The 19,849-nt window shown below is 36.8% G+C and overlaps 2 protein-coding genes and 1 pseudogene across 2 annotated transcripts; 1 reads left to right on the forward strand and 2 right to left on the reverse strand.

Moving 5' to 3' along the window:
• The first annotated feature begins 5,174 nt into the window (after nucleotides 1-5,174).
• Nucleotides 5,175-5,813, forward strand: LOC148801949 (uncharacterized). Its single transcript, XM_088897798.1, has one exon. It carries the CDS (start codon nucleotides 5,175-5,177, stop codon nucleotides 5,811-5,813), a length of 639 nt encoding a protein of 212 aa, XP_088753924.1.
• An 11,440-nt stretch (nucleotides 5,814-17,253) lies between these two features.
• Nucleotides 17,254-18,135, reverse strand: LOC148801950 (F-box protein GID2 pseudogene; annotated as a pseudogene).
• Nucleotides 18,136-18,825: 690 nt separating this feature from the next.
• On the reverse strand, nucleotides 18,826-19,613 carry LOC104597055 (copper transporter 6-like). Its single transcript, XM_010258444.3, has one exon. It carries the CDS (start codon nucleotides 19,494-19,496, stop codon nucleotides 19,017-19,019), a length of 480 nt encoding a protein of 159 aa, XP_010256746.1. The 5' UTR covers nucleotides 19,497-19,613; the 3' UTR covers nucleotides 18,826-19,016.
• Nucleotides 19,614-19,849: the final 236 nt, after the last annotated feature.

Below are 19,849 nucleotides of genomic sequence, written 5' to 3' on the forward strand. Positions count from 1 at the left end.
GTGACTAGAGACGGTGGGAAATGGGTCTCAAGATTGAGATCTTGGAATTCCATGGAGGTATGACTCTTCAAGAATTCATGGACTGGCTCTTTATGGTAGAAGAAGTCTTTGAATTCAAGGAAGTTCCAAAAAATAAGATTGTGTCCTTAATAACCACTCAATTAGATGGTGAGTAACAGCATGGTGGCAACAATTAAATGTTATGCGATAGAAAAGAGGCAAGGAAAAGATTAGAACATGGAAGAAAGTCAGGGCAAAGATGATGTCGGAATTTCCATCTCATAACTATACTCGTTACTTTAACAAGAATTGTAAAATTTAAAGAAAGGGATTGATATAGTAGATGGGTATACAAGAAAGTTTCACTTGTTAGTGCCCCGAAACAGGTTAATTGAAACTAATGACTAATTAGTGGCAATGTACATTGGTAGTCTGCGACCAAATATCTAGGATGCATTGGATTTATTTGACTGTTATGGCGTCTCTATGGCTTATCAACATGCTTTAATCATAGAAAGTCAAAACAATAAGGCCTAACCCATTGGGTTGAGCCCAAGTTAGTGGACAAAACCAAGATCAAGTTGGGTCATTTGGGTTGAAATGCTACAAGTGTGGTGAACTGGGGCATAAGTCTATTGAATGTACAAGGAAAGATAAAAAGAAAGGAGTGTTGTTTGTAGAAAATGAGGGGGAATACCATGGCGATGCATTTGACTTTTCAGCCCCACCTGTGCTTGACTCCTATGACGATGAGACTTTAGAAGGGAAATTGGTGTATCACAATGTAGGTGAAGCCTTAATGATGAAATGATCATTCTTCTCACCATAGGATGAATCAAATGATTGGCTTAGAAATAACATCTTTCACACCACATGTACCAAGGGAGGGAAAATAGCAAACCTCATAATTGATAGCAAGAGCTGTGAGAATGTTGTATTAGAAAAAGCAATCAACAAGCTAAATTTGAAAACCCAACAGGATCCTCACCCATACAAGCTTGGATGGTTGCAAAAGGAAATGAGGTAACAGTTACAGAACAAAGTTTGGTGAGCTTTTCTTTTAGCTAACACTATAGTGATCAGGCATGGAGTGATATTGTGTGCATGGATGCATGCCATCTACTAGGGGTGGGCAAATGGGTAGGTTCCACTTAGAACATAATGGAATTGACCCTACCCTACCCAATCTATTACAGGGTTGGGTGTAGTTCCAAATTCTTGGAATCGACTCCCACCCAGGTCAGTTCCAAGGTCTAGAGGTTTACCCTACTTGAATCGACCCAATGAACTAGTCTTGGTTGGCCTTGGAACCGAACTTGTTTTGAAATAAACCCCAAAATATTTTTAAGGATGCGAAGATTTGGGTCCAAACTCTCAAGGTTATAAAAGCCATTGTCTCACTTGATCATCGAGTTACTTAAGTGATTTGATCATTTGTTTTCGTTTTAATATTTGTATATGTATAATAAACAATCTAAATGGTAATATTTATAAAATTTAAATTATTATGAAAAATTTTCAACCATATATTAATATATTATGATAATCTACATATTAAATTGCTCAATTTAATCAATAAAGATAATATAAGTTTTAAACTATATATTATCATTATTGAAAATCAAGTTTTTGAAGGACATGTTTAATTTTTTCTTTTCTTGAAGGGGGAGAGTAAAGAAAGAACAGATTCCACAGGTAAACTCTAGAATTGTCAATGCCAGAACTGACATTCACAGGGTAGGTTCTAGTTCCAAAAACCCGAACCGACCCCTACAAGGTAAGTTCTAGGTTTTGTCACAGAACTGAGCTGAACCGACCCATGCTCACCCCTATCATCTACTACTTGGGCGACCATGGCAATTTGATTGCCACATCATACATGATGGATGGATGAATACCTGTTCTTTTGATTTAAGTGGAAAAGACTAACTCTTTGTCCTTCAAGAGAGATGATACCTAAGCCAAAACCTGGAAGAGTGTTAGTCTCTTTACCGTGACTGAATTATCAAATTCCTCGAAGGAGACTGATAATGTGTATGCGCTAGTTGAAAAGGTCCCTCAATTTAAAGACATGACAAGTCCAAGTGTGAAAGTGAAGAACCTTTATGAAAAGACCTATGATAGTTTAGAAGCAATTAATGTCAAATACAAACAATGTGTTGATAAAATGTTGGATAGTTGAATTATATTAGTTAGGCAATATTAAAAGTTGGCGCCAAGGTAGGTTGGACCATGTGAAATTAATGACAATGCCTGCAGGTTGAATCTACCCATCCATATACATACCCGTGATGTCTTCAATATCAAGCACTTAGTACCATGTGTTGGCAATCACTCACATGATGACTTGAATTTGAAGTCGGATGATCTTTGACTTAGGGATGATGATGCAGTATAGAAGGAGACTAATAAGTTTTTTGGAAGTTGGGACCACTACAAGACTCATAAGAAGCGAATATGATGCCACCTAGCAAACTTAATAAATATTTATTAAGATAGTATCATCATAGGATTTCTGTCTTAATTCATTTTACCAAGTTAATGTAAATGTGGAACTTCTATCTTAGTTCATAATTAACAAGTTATCATTACATCGTGATTCCCGAATTTATGTTTAATTAAGACTATTTTTGAGAGGTTTTAGTCCCAACTACACCACTTCTAATATATATATATTCTTACATCACTGACCTTGATGTAAAGTGCATTCATGAAAAGACAGCTACCACTACTAATATCTCCGTCGCTACTTCACGATTCCACAAACTAATGTTCATGAAAATCACAGCATCCAAACCATGGCGCACGAGATCCTGAACACTGCGGGAACAAGTGTTCAATATTCTCGGAAGCTAGCTTCACCACAAATAGTGCAAACATCCTCCACCGATCCTACACCTCGATAAAGTGTTCAATATTCTCGAAAGATATAATAATAATAATAATAATAATAATAATAATAATAATAATAATAATAATAATAATAATAATAAGCATTATTTATTAGTCGCTATACTTGATAACAAATATACATTTGTTCTGGGTCTTAATTTTATTGTAAAACGAAACAATCAAATCAAACTGAAGCGCACCCTGATGAAATCCCAATCGAAATTCCAAATGCAAGCAGAAACATCATCAAATTAACCTAAGTGCTCTAAAAGCCAAGTAATTCTTCAATTAGCACTTCAAGGGAGGAGAAAGGTCTGTTTCTGCTGTTGGGTCCTGCGTCCGCTTAAATATACGACTGCCGAAAAGCAGGAAGCCGACAGCATGGCCGGCGACAACAACGATCAAGACACCGACATTGAAGGACATGAGAGCCAGCATGACCAAGTAAGCCAATCCGATATGGATTGTATGCAAAAATGTCCGGACGAACCTGGCAACGACACTGTTGGAACGGGGTTTGATAAATGGACAATGGGTGAGCCACTCCATCAACGCAGTGACTAGAAAGAGAATGATGAGAGCCAGGACGTACATGCCGGTTTTGGTGCCGGGCCATTGCTTAAAGAGGATTTCGGAGTTCTTACCCCAGAAAAAGGTCATATGAGTATACCTCTTGGCGGACATAGCAGTACTGTTTGTCATTTGGTGATCCATCATTCCCTCGAGGTTTCTCTTGTTCTTGATTTCGGATATCCCTGTTTCTTTGTTGCTATGAAAATGAGAACGAAATTATATACAGAAGCTTGAAGTTGACCAAGTTGCATTGGTTTCGTACGCTCAGTTTTCATCCTTTTGATAGTACAAGATATTGATAGTACAGCACAGACAAAACTGTAATTTAAAAATTTATTTTTATCCTTTTCTCATTTAGTGGGCAAGATCTAACAGTCAAAAGAATGCAACTCAAATAAATGCGAAAAGTTCAATTCCAATTTATAATTGGAAGTTATAAATGAAGTTTCTGCCCTTTATTTTTTGTCTCATCTTTGCGCACCTCCAACCAAACAGTTTATGAACTCACAAAATATTTATGTAAAAACCCACTATCTCTTTTAACTATCATGATCTTTAGAAAAGAACTGCCAAACTACACCAAAATTTATGTATACATTTGATACAAATCATTAAATACAAATTCAATATATGGGTAAAGTGAGGGTGAGACCCATCATTCGATCGGTGCATATTTATGTAAGAAACAGATTACAGGTTAGATGGATGGATGGATGATGATATTGTTCGTATGCCTCATTACATGTATAGACCGGTAACAACGCACGATATATCCCGGTATAACTTCATCCAAACTGGCATATTGAATAAGAAGAAGAAAAAAAAAAAGAATTCAATGAAGGGCGCATGATAAGAATCATCTCACTCTCGAACAGCACGATTCATGCCATTTTAGTTATGTACTCCCCACGAAGTCTATCCCTTTACGCAAATCTCCTGAGAATTCGTTCATTAGCCAGGTCCTTATTGTTTTATAGTGCCTTAAGTTTTTTAATAATGAATAAAATCTTCATCATTAACAATCTTTCGGCATGTGATGTCATGTAATTTATATAGTTTTTCTTAATTTTAGAATTATCTTTTTATGGTCTATTTGTAGAGGTATTATCTTTATTCATTATTTTCCTTTATTCTCTTTTATCCTTTACTAGCTGAGCAGGCATTCAGTTATTGAGTTGGCAATATTCCTTTAGTTTTTTTTTTTTTTTTCTATCAAGTTTGTTAGTTAGTTAAGGATTATTCTTGTATATAAACACTGTTTTTGTAACCTTTTTGGGAGTAGAGAATATACTGAAATTCTCTCCATTTTCTTCTTACTTTTACTTTTGTTTATCGTATTAGAGCATCAAGATCTGGTGCCTGAGTTTTTCTTGTGATTGATTAAAGAAATTTCTTATTAACGCTATGGAAGAAGAGGTGAATACCTTTGTTACTCGAAATGGTCGAAGTATGACTGGCCTTGGAGCTGTTGCAGAGATTACGAAAGAGTTAGCCTAAACTCGAACGGAGATCCTTTCTTCTTGCACAATTCGGATCATCCTGGAATGATGCTAGTTACAACACCATTAACTGGAAACAACTACCTCACCTGGGGCAGATCTATGAAGATAGCTCTGGGTGCGAAGCTGAAGCTGGATTTCATAGATGGAAGGATTGCTTAACCAGATGAAGAAACAACAGTGTTTGAGCTATGGACAAGGGTAAACTACATGGTAACTTCTTGGATCCTTAATTCAATCTTAAAAGAAATAGTAGATGCTTTTCTATATACTACTACAACTAAGGAACTCTGGGATGAAATTGCTGAAAGATTTGGTGAAAGTAATGGGCCTTTACTGTATCAAATCCAAAGAGATATAAGTTCAATATCTCAAGGGAATGAATCAGTGGCTAAATATTATACCGGACTTAAAAGGCTATGGGACGAATTGACTTGTTTAATGCATATTCCACCTTGTACCTGTGGTTTTGCTAAGGCAGTAGCCGATTTGCCTTCATACAATAGATTAATGCAATTTCTGATGGGTTTAAATGACTGTTATGATGATATAAGGAGTCAAATCCTTGTAATGGAACCCTTACCCTCAGTGAACCGTGCTTATTCCTTGGTTCTCAGAGTTGAGAAACAGAGAGAAGTACACATAGTTTTTAATGAGAACATAGACTCTACTGGGTTATTTTCTAAAACCCAAAACACCAATCAACCATACAAAAGTGATGGAACTAATAAGGAAAATGCTAAGAAAATAGACATGGGTAGGAAGGACAAGGATAACAAGTATTGTGATCATTGCAATGTGAAGGGAAATGTAAAGGAGACTTGCTTCAAGCTCCATGGATACCCATAATGGTATAAGGAGCTTAAGAAGCAGTAGAAAAAATCAGAAAACAGAACAATGACCAATAATGGTGGAAACCTCTTTTGATTTTGGAATTGAAGAGAAGCTTGATGGGAAAACTGATAAGAAAGTGGATTTGGCTAATATGGTGCAACAAGAAGTTCTGAAGCTGATGAAAGGGAAGACGACTATGGAAGGCAGCCATGTCAATTTTGCCAACCTGGACAACTCTGCGGGCAATTCCTTCAATACTAAATGTGCTTTAAGTTTTGCATTGAGTACTATTGACTTATTAAAGTCTGGTACTTGGATAATTGACATAGGGGCTTCAAACCAGATGTGTGGAAATAAATCCCTTTTTGATAAGCCTAAACCCACTAAACATCCATTACCTGTTTGCTTACCAGATGGATCCATTAAATTTATTCATAACATTGGAAATATTCATTTGTCAACTGATATTTGTTTGAAAGATGCCTTGCACATTCCTAGTTTTAAATTCAACATCTTATCAGTAAATAAACTTGCTAAGTCTACCCAAATAAAATTCACATTCTTACCAAGCCATTGTCTGCTGCAGGACCTGCAGATTGAAAGGATTCTGACAGTAGGGAAACTACTAGGAAGCTTATACATCTTAGACAACTCTTGTCTTAGGAAATTCATATGTAATAAAGAGCCAAACAGTGACAAGTTGTTTTTGAATTTCAAGGATACTTTGTTACCTTGTAAATCTGCCCAAATAAAATTCACATTCTTACCAAGCCATTGTTTGCTGCAGGACCTGCAGACTAAAAGGATTCTGGCACTAGGGAAACTACTAGGAAGCTTATACATCTTAGACAACTCTTATCTTAGGAAATTCATATGTAATAAAGAGCCAAACAGTGACAAGTTGTTTTTGAATTTCAAGGATGCTTTATTGCCTTGTAATGTTGTTGTTTCAAGCAATGAAAATATGACTACTTCAAAAATTTCTCATTGGCACGGCCGTTTGGGACATGCTTCAATGAATGTTTTAAAACATATTGATTTTCTTAAATGCTTGAATTTACAAAATGAGGTTGGGTGTGAAATTTGTTAATTGTCTAAGCAACAAAGACTACATTTTCCAACCAACAGCATCACTACCCAGCAACCTTTTGAATTAATCCATTTGGATACTTGGGGGCCATATAAAGAACATTCAATTACTGGAGCCACATATGTTTTAACAATTGTGGATGACCATTCCAGAGCAACTTGGACATTTCTGATGTCACACAAAATCCAAACACTTGCCATTTTCACTCAAATTTTCAACATGGTAAATGCCCAATTTGATAAAACTATCAAAACCATAAGGCCTGACAATGGAACAGAGTTTACAAACCATGACTTCCAATCTTTTCTTTCTAGCAAAGGGGTGTTACATAAAAAATCGTGCCCTTATACACCTCAACAGAATGGAATTGTTCAAAGGAAACACAAGCATCTTTTGCAAGTGGCAAGAGCTCTTATGTTTCAATCTAGCTTGCCTAAAAAATTCTGGGGACATTCCATCCTTATGGCTACTCATATTATAAACAGAATACCCTCTTCATTGTTAGGCCGAAAATCTCCATTTGAATCCTAATTCATAAACCACCAGATTATACCAATTTAAGATGCTTTGGTTGTTTATGCTATGTAACAAATACATTACCTCATAAAAACAAATTTGATTATAGAGCATTTAAGTGTATATTCATTGGGTATAGTCCTGGCCAAAAGGCTTATAAAGCCTATGATTTGGAAAATCATAAAGTTTATGTGTCAAGAGACACAAAATTTTATGAGCAAATTTTCCTTTTCAAAACCAATTCAGTTTCTGTTGACAAAAATCCATCAATTGTTTTACCACTACCATCTCCAGATAATATTTCAGATCTTTTACCAACATCTACAGCAGATGTATCATCACCTATACCAACAATAGATGAGCCCTATGAAACACCTGATATTTTGAATTCACCAACCTCTGAACAAGCAGTAGAAACCACTGATCCACCTTATGATTTATTTCCTGAAATTACAGAACCAGAAACTACAGTCCTAGTTAATACAGACAACCTACCCCCTATCAGACATAGTACTAGAATTAAAAAGAAACCAGCGTAGCTTACAGACTATGTTACTAATTTGGCTTGCAACAATATTAGAACTACTGACAGAATCTCCAATCAGTCACAGTTTCATGCATAAACACCTCACACACCTCCAACATATCCATTTATTCAATCACCTTCACTTTCTGCATCATATTTATCCTTTTTAGCTAATGTGTCAAATATTCAAGAACCAGCTTCTTATAATCAAGACAGTACTAATGCTGAATGGATTAAAGCAATGAATAAGGAATTAGAAGCTTTAGAGAAAAATGAAACTTGGGAACTCACTGATTTATCAGAAGGAAAAAAAATGGCTATTGGTTCTAAGTGGGCGTATAAAGTGAAGTTGAACCCGGATGGTAGTGTGGATAGATACAAAGCCAGGGCTTGTAGCCAAAGGCTTTCACCAGGTGGAAGAGATTGACAATTTTGATAGTTTCTCTCCTGTGGACAAAATAGTAATTGTGAGAATTTGTCTTGCAATTGCAACATCTAAACCATAGCCTTTCCATCAATTGGATATCAATAATGCATTATTGCATGGGTATTTGGATGATGACGTTTACATGCAACCTCTAGAAGGGTATTTTAAGGCTGCTAAGGGTCAGGTCTAAAAAATAAAGAGATCACTCTATGGGCTTAAACAAACCTCAAGACAATGGAATGCTGAATTTAGTGACAAAATTAAAGCTTTTGGTTTCCGTCAATCAGTTCATGATCATTGTTTATTTGTTAGGCACACATCTATCTCCTTCATTGCATTGTTAGTGTATGTAGATGATGTGTTTCTAACAGGTACTTCAGAAACAGATATCATTTCAGTCAAACAGTACTTGAATAAGTTATTCACTATCAAAGATCTTGGCTGTGCCAAGTATTTTTTGGGTTTGGAGATTGCTAGGAGTTTTTCAGGTACTGTTCTTAACCAAAGGAAATACATTCTTGACATTCTAATAGATACTGGACTCCTAGGTGCTAAACCAGCTAAAACACCTTTCCCTAAGGGTCAAAAGTTTTGTGCAAATAAAGGACCTCCACTAGCTGAACCAGAAAGATATTGAATGCTTGTTGGGCATTTGTTGTATTTAAATATTAGCAGGCCAGACGTTAGCTACTCTGTATAGCAGCTAAATCAGTACGTGAACTCTCCATGTCGGTCACGCTGGGAAGCTGCAATGCACTTGCTTAGATATCTAAAAAGTTGTCATTCTAAAGGTTTTTTTTTATCCAGCAGACAATTCTCTTCAATTGAAAATTTTCAGTGATGCAGACTGAGCCTCCTGTTTTGAAACTAGAAAATCCTTAACAGGTTTTTGCATTTCTTTGGAGTCAGCTTTAATTTCTTGGAAAACAAAGAAACAAACAACAGTCTCAAGATCATCAGCAGAAGCAGAATATTGGAGTTTAGCAGCAACGGTTTATGAACTTCAATGGATTTCCTATGTTTTCAAGGATTTTGGCATTCAATTAAAACTTTCAATTCCTCTTTGGTGTGACAATCAAGCTGCTCTATACATTATTGCCAATCCAATGTTTCATAAAAGAACAAAACACCTGGACATCGATTGCCATTTAGTTAGAGAGCAGTTCAAGCAAGGCTTCATCAATCCTCAGCATATTTCTACTCATCACCAAGTAGCTGATGTTTTTACAAAGCCACTTTTTGGTCCTCAATTCAACAACTTCATGTCCAAGTTGGGTTAGATTGATATCCACCAAACTCCAACTTGAGGGGGGGGGGGATGTAGAGTTATTATCTTTATTCATTCTTTTATTCATTATTTTCCTTTATTCTCTTTTATCCTTTACTAGCTGAACTGGCATTCTATTATTGAGCTGGCAATATTCCTTTAGCTTTCTTTTCTGTCAAGTTTGTTAGTTAGTTGGGGATTATTCTTGTATATAAACACTGCTTTTATAACCTTTTTGGGAGTAGAGAATATACTGGAATTCTCTCCAATTTCTTCTTGCTTTTACTTTTGTTCACTATTTTATCCTTTATTATTCTTTAAATTTTCAAAACAAAACCCAATAACAATAAAAGAATTGCAAAACATCTTTCCACACAACATTTTTACGAATCTCACCTCTACATATATTACCCTTCTATCAGGGCATTCGAAGAACAGGCCGATATGATCTTCAAGTAACTGGGGAAGAGAGAGAATGACTTTTCTTAAAATTGTACGTTGAAGTCCATCTCCGAAAAGAATTGAATGAACAGCAACCAGATGAGCTTGTCTGATGTTCTTACATGGACGCAATGATGGAAAAATGCTCAGGGCTGAGAAGATCAGTTTAATCCGCCTTCAATTTAATATTAGTCAAAGGCTACATATATACAACCATTATTATGCACAGTTAATCTGACCTCCTCTGTTTTCCCATGTACCAAGCGAGCTGAATCCGATTAGCAACTAATCCCATAGATAGAATCCAAGACCTGTGAAATTCTGGAATAAAATGAAATAAATTAAGCAAACATCTCACATAATAAACTAATATAATTGAACACAGAATTTGATAAATAAATAATAACAAAATGAACTCAAACATGTAGGGCAAATCTTTGTAATCCATAAGACAGTGATAACAGCGACCATATATGTGGGCATCCAAACCGAAAAAAATAATGACAAAGCTACTAACCCATAGGAGCATTACAGCGACCTCCTTACAGATACGGACAATAACTCCAAGTAGGGGGAGCTGTGGCATTCTAACTCTAATGAAGGATAAAATTGCTGTGTTTTTGTGTTAACGGAGCTGTGGCATTCTATTAAGATAATGGAGGATGAAGCAGGTTGACTATATTATAGTGTGGCCCTCTTTAGACTTTCTTACGGTTGAAAATTTTCATTTATGGGTTTTATTTTAAAAATTTGAAGAATATTAGACGATGCCAATTGTGAAAAAATTTAAGGATACTTTAAGTAATTCTTTAAACAATAGGGTAAGTTATTGTCCATTTGTTAAACCATAGGATACTTCAAGTATTTAACCCAAAAGGAAAAAAAAAATTTGGCTCTTCCAAATTTCAATTCTTGAACTTTGTGAAAAGATCACTTTTGACCCTATAAAAAATAGGGTTTCAATAACCTAATATTGTTAGGGTTTAGGTTTTATTGGAATGGGCTTAAGTTAAATCCCATTATTTCCTCGTATTGGGCTAGGTCTAGTGTTTGGATTCAAACTTTGGGTTGGACCTAATTTATGCACTCAAAAGCTGCAAGTCTATAATCCAGGTCAGCAAATTGGTCCAGCACAAGGTAATCAATAAAGAAATTTCGCAAAGCAAAAAAGGAAAAAAAAATGACTTGGCATTCATTTGGATTGAGATAAAAAGGGTCTAGAATTGGAATTAGAATGGTTGGGCAGAATTGGAATCTGATACCCTTTCTTGATGGAACGGCACATCCCCATTAGAGAGAATGGTCATTTCCTCCACCGTTGGGAATGAGAATCAATTCCTACCTGTTCTGATTCTAGTTTGAACCAAACAAATGGGGGAATAGATCATTCCAATTCTGATTTAGAAGGATTTCAATTCCGATTCCAATTTTGATTGTGAATGAAATGGACCCTTAAACTTTTATGACATCTCTAATTCATGGGGAGATATTCCCAATGTGCATTGCAAGTGCTACAAGGCATTTGCTCCTCATGGTGTGAGTGAGGAGGTAAGGCGACAGGAGAGGTCCACTTGAAAGACGGTAGAAGGCCTAAAAGGGAAAAGTTGCAGGAAGCTTTGACAGAGGTTATGGAAAGGTGGGGGATTCGGTCTAGCAAAGCCTATGCATAAGGATGGTTTGAATGCGTGAGAGCTTTAGGCCTCCTCTATTTATTACGAAAATTCTCTAATAGAATAGGAAGTCATGTAATAGAAGGGGAAAGTTTTAGGGATGGCAATGGGGCGGGGATCATATTCCCTGTTCTCAACCTCGAGTTTAAAATAAATTCCTGTCCCCAACCTCATTCCCCACATGGGATAAAAGTTGTTTTCCATCAACGATCCCCGACGAAGACTAGTTCCTCGTGGGGACTAAAATCCTTGAAATTTTTTAATTAATAGTTCCTTACTTAAAATAAGGAAAAAATTTAAAATATAAATATAATTTTAAATCTATTTTGACATATATATATAATATAAATAATATCATATATAATAATATATATTTAAAATATATAATTGGGGCCAGAGTGGGCCGGGAACTGCATTCTCAATCTTGACCCTATCGGGTTGGGGAGGTCAAGTACCCAACAACAATGGAAAAATTGCCATCCCTAAAAACTTTCCCCAAAACAGGAAAATATATTAAGCGATTAGATTTGGAACAAGGAAACAAGAAGTAAAATTTTGGGTAAATTAAAAAGACCCCCCATATACTATGGGGTCTGTGACAAAGACCCCCCTGTACTTTGTTTTGCGACAAAGACACCCTTGTACCATGACAGTGAGACAAAGACTCCCTTGACCAGTTAAGTTAGATTATGAAAGACTTTAAATTATCAAAATACCCTACTAAACTCTTTCTATTTTCTTTTTATTGTCATTTTTCTTGAGAAGCCTATTTAACCTATAAAATAGATATCTGGTCCTACCGATCTTCAAACCTTGTCCAAATTCAACCTTGGTTCATACTTGACTGACAACGCAACTCTCTAGGACCAAACGACCTGCATGGATTGATTTCTCCACCCTGTACTGTTCCCTTATTTCCCTCCATTTCCTAGGTTCCGTCGAGACTAAACTGATCCCTTATTTCCTTCCCATAGACAGAACTGATCCATTATCTGCAACCCATTACCAGTACTGTTCCCTTATTTCCTTCCCATATCGAAAAAAAAAAAAAAAAAAAACTCCTATATTGCTCAGGCACACCCACTACCTAGAACCAACTTTCTAATGGCGGAAAAGGATCAGACCCTTCATTCGGCATTTGCCGTAGCTCCAACAGACGCGACGAAGATTCAGCTACACTGCCGGCGGCTGCATTGACATCCAAAATACCCCAGAAACGACCTTGATTCATTTCTACATGGACAACAGCGTCCCTTCATTTCTCCACCCGGACCAATTCCGCCGAGCCTGCTTGGATCAGTTCCGAGATATGAAGGCCACGGACCCGGTTGAGCTCCTAAGCATATTTCCCACTTGTGGCTTTGGCAAATTTTGCTCAATGATCTCGTTCACCCCAAGATGGAGGAGTCTCTGTTCGGACATTTTGAGCAGCGTCGAGTGATTTCGACGGGCAACCACCCGAGGAGTGAGTTTTAAGAAGAGTTCTTGGCAATGGCCAAGGCGGTTTGGTTCCTTCACTTGCTGGCCTTCACGCTCGAGCCGGCTCCATGCCATTTCTAGGCAACCAAAGGAGCTGAATTTCATCCTCTATACATGGAGAGTGTCATTGAGTTTTCCGGCCGGTGGGAAACTAAGTCATTTACGGATTCCGTTGAAGAGTCTCAGGATAGCAGTTCCTACAGTTCAAGCTATGATATTTTGACGTCTGCTGGGACTACGAATGAAAGAACGGAACCATAGTAGTTCAGAAGAGGCGTCCTCGCCGCCTTCACTAGGCTGGCCGATTCCAAAGTTGGAGTTGCAAAATTATTCGATTTGTGATGCTGACAAAATGCCCCATTTGGATAATAAGAAATTAGACAAACAAGGATCAAATATTTCGGGCATGTTCTGTTCTCTACTTTTTTTTTTTCCTTTTTCTTTCATTTTGTCGATAACAATTTTCTTGTTAGTTCATTTTGACTGATTTATTCTGATTTTGGGATTTCCGGTTAATCCTGGGTTCAAGCTTGGAGACGGTTCGATCATAGTAGTATGGGGATTAAAAAATATGGCAACGGAAGTTTTGGATTGAAGGGGTCTGTCTCACTGTCATAGTATAGAGGGGTCTTTATTGCAAAATAAAATACAGGGGTCTTTGTCACAGACCTTACAGGGGGTCTTTATAATTTATCCTAAAATTTTATATCAGTGTGGAGATTTCGAATTCTATGTTCCTATCCTTTTTCACATCTCACGCCTTAATTGTTTTTATTGAAATATTAATATGTTGATTTATCATTGCGATTATCATCGAGGACATCCTTCCAAGTAGTTTATTTGGTTCATTGTTTGAATGTGGGGGTTTGAGTTTGTACACATTGCGTCTCACTCACCGTAAAGCATGCTGCATAGTCGTACATTGGGAATATCTGTTTCATTCATGAATGATAAGATTACAAGAACAGGAGATATTCGAAGTTTGGATCTCATATACATTCATTTCTGTACTTCAAATCAGAGGGTGCCATGTTAGCATTCTCTCATGTTTGAATTTTACATGTGCCAGAGGGATTAACAGACGTTTCAAACGTCTTCCACTCCTCCCATTCTGTTTTTAATATATTAAAATTTATACTAAATTTTAAAACAAGGGTTAAGGGTTTCTTCTTCCTCTTTGTCAAATAAAAAAGGGTTTGCTCTCCGAAGAGCTAAATATTAGTAAGCAAAAAAAACTACGAATAAGATTTCTGACTTCTGGAATTCCTTGACCAACTGCAGAACCACTGGTTCCTTAATCCATCATACAACAATTTCTCAGGTCCAATTCTAGCTTCTATAGCAAATCTGCCCAAACTAGAGCTTCTGGGCCTAGAAAGTAATAAATTGACAAAAAACATTCCCGACTCACTTTGGATATCACAAAATCGCTTCCTTCATTTTGGCCTTTCACAGAATTAGCTTTTTGGTAAGATTCCCAAATCGTTAAGCCATTTCAACAAATTTATAAGAAATGTGTCGGCGTTGTTCAAAACAAACAGAACATTGTTGCGATTAGGGTGAAGCTTCCCAAGAGCCTAGAATATTTGGACTTATCACATAACAAGACCAGAGGGAGTATATCCCTAAGGAGGTCATGGCCTCATGGGATTGAATTTGTATTAGCTAAACGTGAGCTATAATCGGCCATACAGAGAGATTCTATTTGGCGTGAAGGTGTAGGAGTTCAGTGCCGACTCTTTCTTCCATTACCATTGTCTGTATGGTCAGCCACTCCCCAAGTGCTACTAGTTTAGTCGACTCGCCGTGGATGACAAACATAATGGATTCTGTTCGTCGAGAGCAAACCCTTTTTTTATTTGACAAAAGAGGAAGAAAAAACCGTTAATCCCTGTTTTTTATTTGTTTTAAAATTTAGTATAAATTTTAATATATTAAAAATAGGAAAGGAGGAATAGAGGACATTTGAAACATGTTTTAATCCCAATCGCACACGTCGGATTCACGCATGAGAGGGTGCTGACATGGTAGCAAACCCAAAGGTTTGTGGCATTTATCTGCAATAGGTGGAATTGAATTGTGATTTTTGAAAAAAGCTTACATAAGACAAGTGGAACAAACCTTTGATGTGTTAAGGCTCAGCTAAGGATTACAACTCTGTAGGTAGGGGTGGCAAATGGGTGGGTTGGATTGAGTTGGATAAGGGTTGAATACCAACCTATTAACCCACTAATCCATTATGCTCATTGTCAATTCTTGTTAAAGGGTCATAACCCACCCTAATCTAGATCAATCCTGACCCACCCATATTGACCCATTTGACTCATTCATATTGACCCTTAATCACCCTCACCCATACTAATTCATCTATCCTCACCTATAAATACAACAATGAATCGGGACGGCCCGTATACCTGAAATAATAATTTTTAAGAGGAGCATCTCTCTCTCAAGATTGTCATGTGGTAGAAATGGGTCAGATCGACCTGTATACCCAAAAATAATAAATTTTTGAGAGGAACATCTCTCAAAACTACCACATGGTAGAAATTGGTCGGGGCGACCCGTATACCCGAAAAATAACAATTTTTGAGAGAATAATCTCTCTCAAGGATGCCACATGAAAGAATTGGTCTGGGTCGACCTGTATACCTAGAAAAAAAAAAACATTTTTGAGAAAATAATCTCTCTTAAGATTGCTACGTGACAGAAACGAGTTGGGTTAACCCGTATATCTGAAAAAAAAAATTGAGAGAATTATCTCTCTCAAGACTGCCACGTAACAAAAATGGATCAGGTCAACCTGTATAACAAAAAATGCAAAAATTGTAGATAAATACAAACAATAGCAAAAAAAAAATGTAGAAAATGCAAAAAATACCAAAAAATTACAGAAAATTCAGGAAAATATAAAAAATACCAGAAAATTACGAAAAATGTAGAAAATTACAAAAAAAAATACAGAAATTTTGTAGAAAAATCATAAAAATGCAAACAATTATTAGAAAATTGCAGGAAATGCATGAAAGCATTAGAAAAATGCAGAAATTATGCAAAAAAGCACCAAAAATTGTAGAAAATGTAGAAAAATACCAGAAATTTTCAAAAAATGTAAAACAAATACCATAAATTTGCAAAAAAATGAAAAAAATACTAGAAAATTTCAAGTGTAGAAAATGCAAAAAAATAGAAGTGTTTTTATAAAAGTACTTTTAAAAAAATACTTCTATAAAAGTACTTTGGTAAAAGTGCTTTCATAAAAGTATTTTTGTAAAATTACTTTTATAAAAATGCTTTTATGCTTTAATAAAAGTACTTTGGTGTAAAAGTGTTTTTATGCTTTCATAAAAGTACTTTTATAAAATTGCTTTTATGTTTTCATAAAAGTACTTTCATAAAGTGCTTTCGTAAAAAGTACTTTTATAATAGTGCTTTTGTGTAAAAATGTTTTTGTAAAACTGCTTTCGTAATAGTACTTTTCATAATATTATTTGATAAAATTACTTTTGTAAAATTGCTTTTGTGTAAAATTGCATGTGAACATGAAAGTTAATAAAATTTATTTAATTCTACTTTTAATTACAAAATGAAATGTGGCATGGTGGTTTGGATTTGACAAGTATAGATAGAGCTTAACTTTGACCCAATCCATCCAGACCCTTTTCCATTGACCCTTATGGGTTATTTAACCCATATTAACTCGCTAATAGAATGGATGAGTATGGGTGGGTTTCAAGTAAATGAGTTGGGGTCAAGATTGCCGGCCCTATATGTTGAGTGGAAAACCTTGTATTTCGTATTAGGAAAATTCCCGATCAGTACCCTCTATTTTGGTTGGATGAAAATTTGGCCCCTAAACTTTAAAACGCGACAATCTAGTACCCAAACTTTTGAAACGCAACATAGCTACCGTTAATGGACCATTATGCATATCACATGACCTCATGTGCCATTTAAAACTTTTAAAAATGTCAAAATTAGCCTTATAAATAAAACACTATTTATTTTCATCTACACATAAACACCCCAAAAAGTAATTTTCATTTCACAAACACTATCGTTTCTTAGATCTTTGGAAGTTAATAATAAAAAGGAAAAAAATCCCAAGAAAATTTATCAATAATAATATGAGTATTACTATTATAGACTCTCGCATTACAGAGATATATAATCAATATGAAATCCAAGAACACAAGGACGAAAAGAAAAAAAAAAAAAAGGAAAATTATGGTGAAGAGCATAGCAGAAAGTGTTTTCGTCTACCACTGTTTTAACTTTCATCTTCTCGAAATAGCGAATCGAGAGGAGAGAGAGGGAGTTGAACCTCGTCTTTTCCCCAATGAACTGGTATTTTTCGTGGAATTACCAGAACTAGAAACGGAGACGAGAGAAAGGAAGTAGACAATGACGATGACACGGCCCACTAGATGGTGGCAGTGATGGAGGTGGTTTAAGAGGGGCTAGAGGCAGTGAAAATGAAGGCGACAAAAACCTCCAAGAGCAACCGCGGAACAGAGCTATTGATTGCAGTGATTGCAGTGACCGATGTTCGTCCAGTGTCGGGACCAACTCCCACAACCGACCATAATGGGCCGTCCTGTGCCACTGTTTGTTAATGGAAGACGTTAAGAGACCGCGTGTCCAAGTGCTTCAACACCTCGAAGAGCAGATCTTTCATCGAGAAGCACAAACCCAATCTCTTGACTACTCACCTCCTCTTCTTCTTCGCTCCTTTTCTCGTCATCAATCCCCGATGACACCTAAGGGAAATTTTTGATCTCAGAAGTCTGGGTTTAGGACTCTTCTCATTCAATTCACTTTTCCTTGCTCACTGATTCCGTAGCTCTGCTCTGAAATTGGCTTTGATTTGATACGATTTGTCGAGGTCCCCGGTCCCAAAGTCCCCAACCTCAGTGCTCATTAATTTATCTTGTTTGGTTGAATTAATAAAACATTTAAAACTGGGATTTGATGAAATAATGAGAAATGCCATTGATGAACGGGCATTTGTGATTTTTCACATGTCACCTACCGGATGGGTAAGTGCAGTTACTAAATTGTCCCATTTTAAAATTTCGAATAAGTGAATTATCGCGTTTTAAAAATTTACCGTTCAATCCACCCGAGCTAGGATTTCTAGGGGTGGACTGGAATCCTGCCCGTGGATTGATGTCGGATTCACGGGCAGGATGCGGTTTATATGGCGTAACAAATTCAGCTTTCATGACAAATATATTACAGGAGATGCCGCTGAAATAGCCACACGTTAATCGAGCTCATGGTTTTATCCTCGAAACTATTAGCGGTGGGTGAATGTGGATTAGGTTGGAGCAAAACTGATGTTTTTACCAATATTTACTTCGTTCTATAAAAAACAGAGCAAAGTTGATCTTTCTGAGATTCAGAAACTAGATGTAGTTGAAGGCTTGAAGCATTCCCTAATCCCTTCTGTTTTTTTTTTAATATTTTTTGAAAATAACAATAATTTATCGTTTCGCTTCAAATTTTCACTTCAATTTGTAACAACTGTGTTGTTGGAATAGATAGGTTAAAATCAATCATGAAATGGATCTTCAAGGAAGTTTCAAATCCATATTGGGTCTAAGAGAAATGTAAGAAAAGAGAATATTTCATTGAGAAATTGGACTTGAATCGAACTGATAACCGAAGAAATGCAATTTTAAAACCCTAAACTAAGACTATATATCCTCACGTTTTCACTCTAATATAAATAATCAGTAATATCCTAAACAAATCCCCAACGAAATAATCTCCTAGAGAGAGAGAGAAAAGGGAATAGATCTAACACCTCATGGGAGGAAGATCAGAGGGTTTCTCATATGAAGGTATCTCGGATTGCTTAAAAACCGAGCTGCCGAAAAACAAGAACCCAACAGCGTGGCCGGCAACAACGACGAGGAAGACACCGGCGTTGAAGGACATAACAGCAAGCATTACCATATAAGCAAGTCCCATCCGAATTGCATGCAAAAGCGTCTGAAGCAGCCCTGCAACAACGGGGTTGTTTCTGGGTTTGATGAATCGGGAATTAGAGATCCACTCGACGAGCACTGAGAGCACGAAGACGAGAAGCAAGGCCAAGACGTACATGCCGGTGCGGGTGCCAGGCCAGCCAGAGAAGAGAATTTCGGCGTTGTTGCCCCAGAAGAAAGTCATGTGCATCATCATCTTGTGATGCATGTACATGGTGTTGTTCATGGTGGTGCCGCCGTTGGACGACGACATGCCCTCCATGCCGGGACCCATCATCGTTCCGGCCATTCTGAACTGGAGAGGGGCCTAACCCCTTTATCTTGGTGTTGGGTATGGAGGAGGAGGACGGAGATGTGAGCGTGAGAGAAGGATTTAAGGAAGAAGAAAGTGTTTGTTTGTTCGGGTGGTGTCGTCCTCTTGGAACGTGTGGGGGTGTAAATGTGTAATACGTCCAAAGCCATATCACATCACAAATTAAGAATGGTGTACTACGGGAAGTAGCAGTACAGGTACAATACTAGTGACAATACATGTGAAATGTACGTCTTTCCTTTCAGGAATATCGGAAGTTCTGTTTTTCTCGGTGAGGTGAGAGCTTCTCTTTGATTCTTTTATCTTTCTTCGTTAACTCATCCTTACCA

This window comes from Nelumbo nucifera, chromosome 2 (genome assembly GCF_055504915.1).
Source record: "Nelumbo nucifera cultivar China Antique chromosome 2, China Antique-T2T, whole genome shotgun sequence".
Lineage (NCBI taxonomy): Eukaryota > Viridiplantae > Streptophyta > Magnoliopsida > Proteales > Nelumbonaceae > Nelumbo > Nelumbo nucifera.

Bases quoted from the DNA above. Each gene is read 5' to 3' on its own strand.
- LOC148801949 (XM_088897798.1), top strand. From the start codon at position 5,175: ATGGTAACTTCTTGGATCCTTAATTCAATCTTAAAAGAAATAGTAGAT.
- LOC104597055 (XM_010258444.3), bottom strand. From the start codon at position 19,496: ATGGCCGGAACGATGATGGGTCCCGGCATGGAGGGCATGTCGTCGTCC.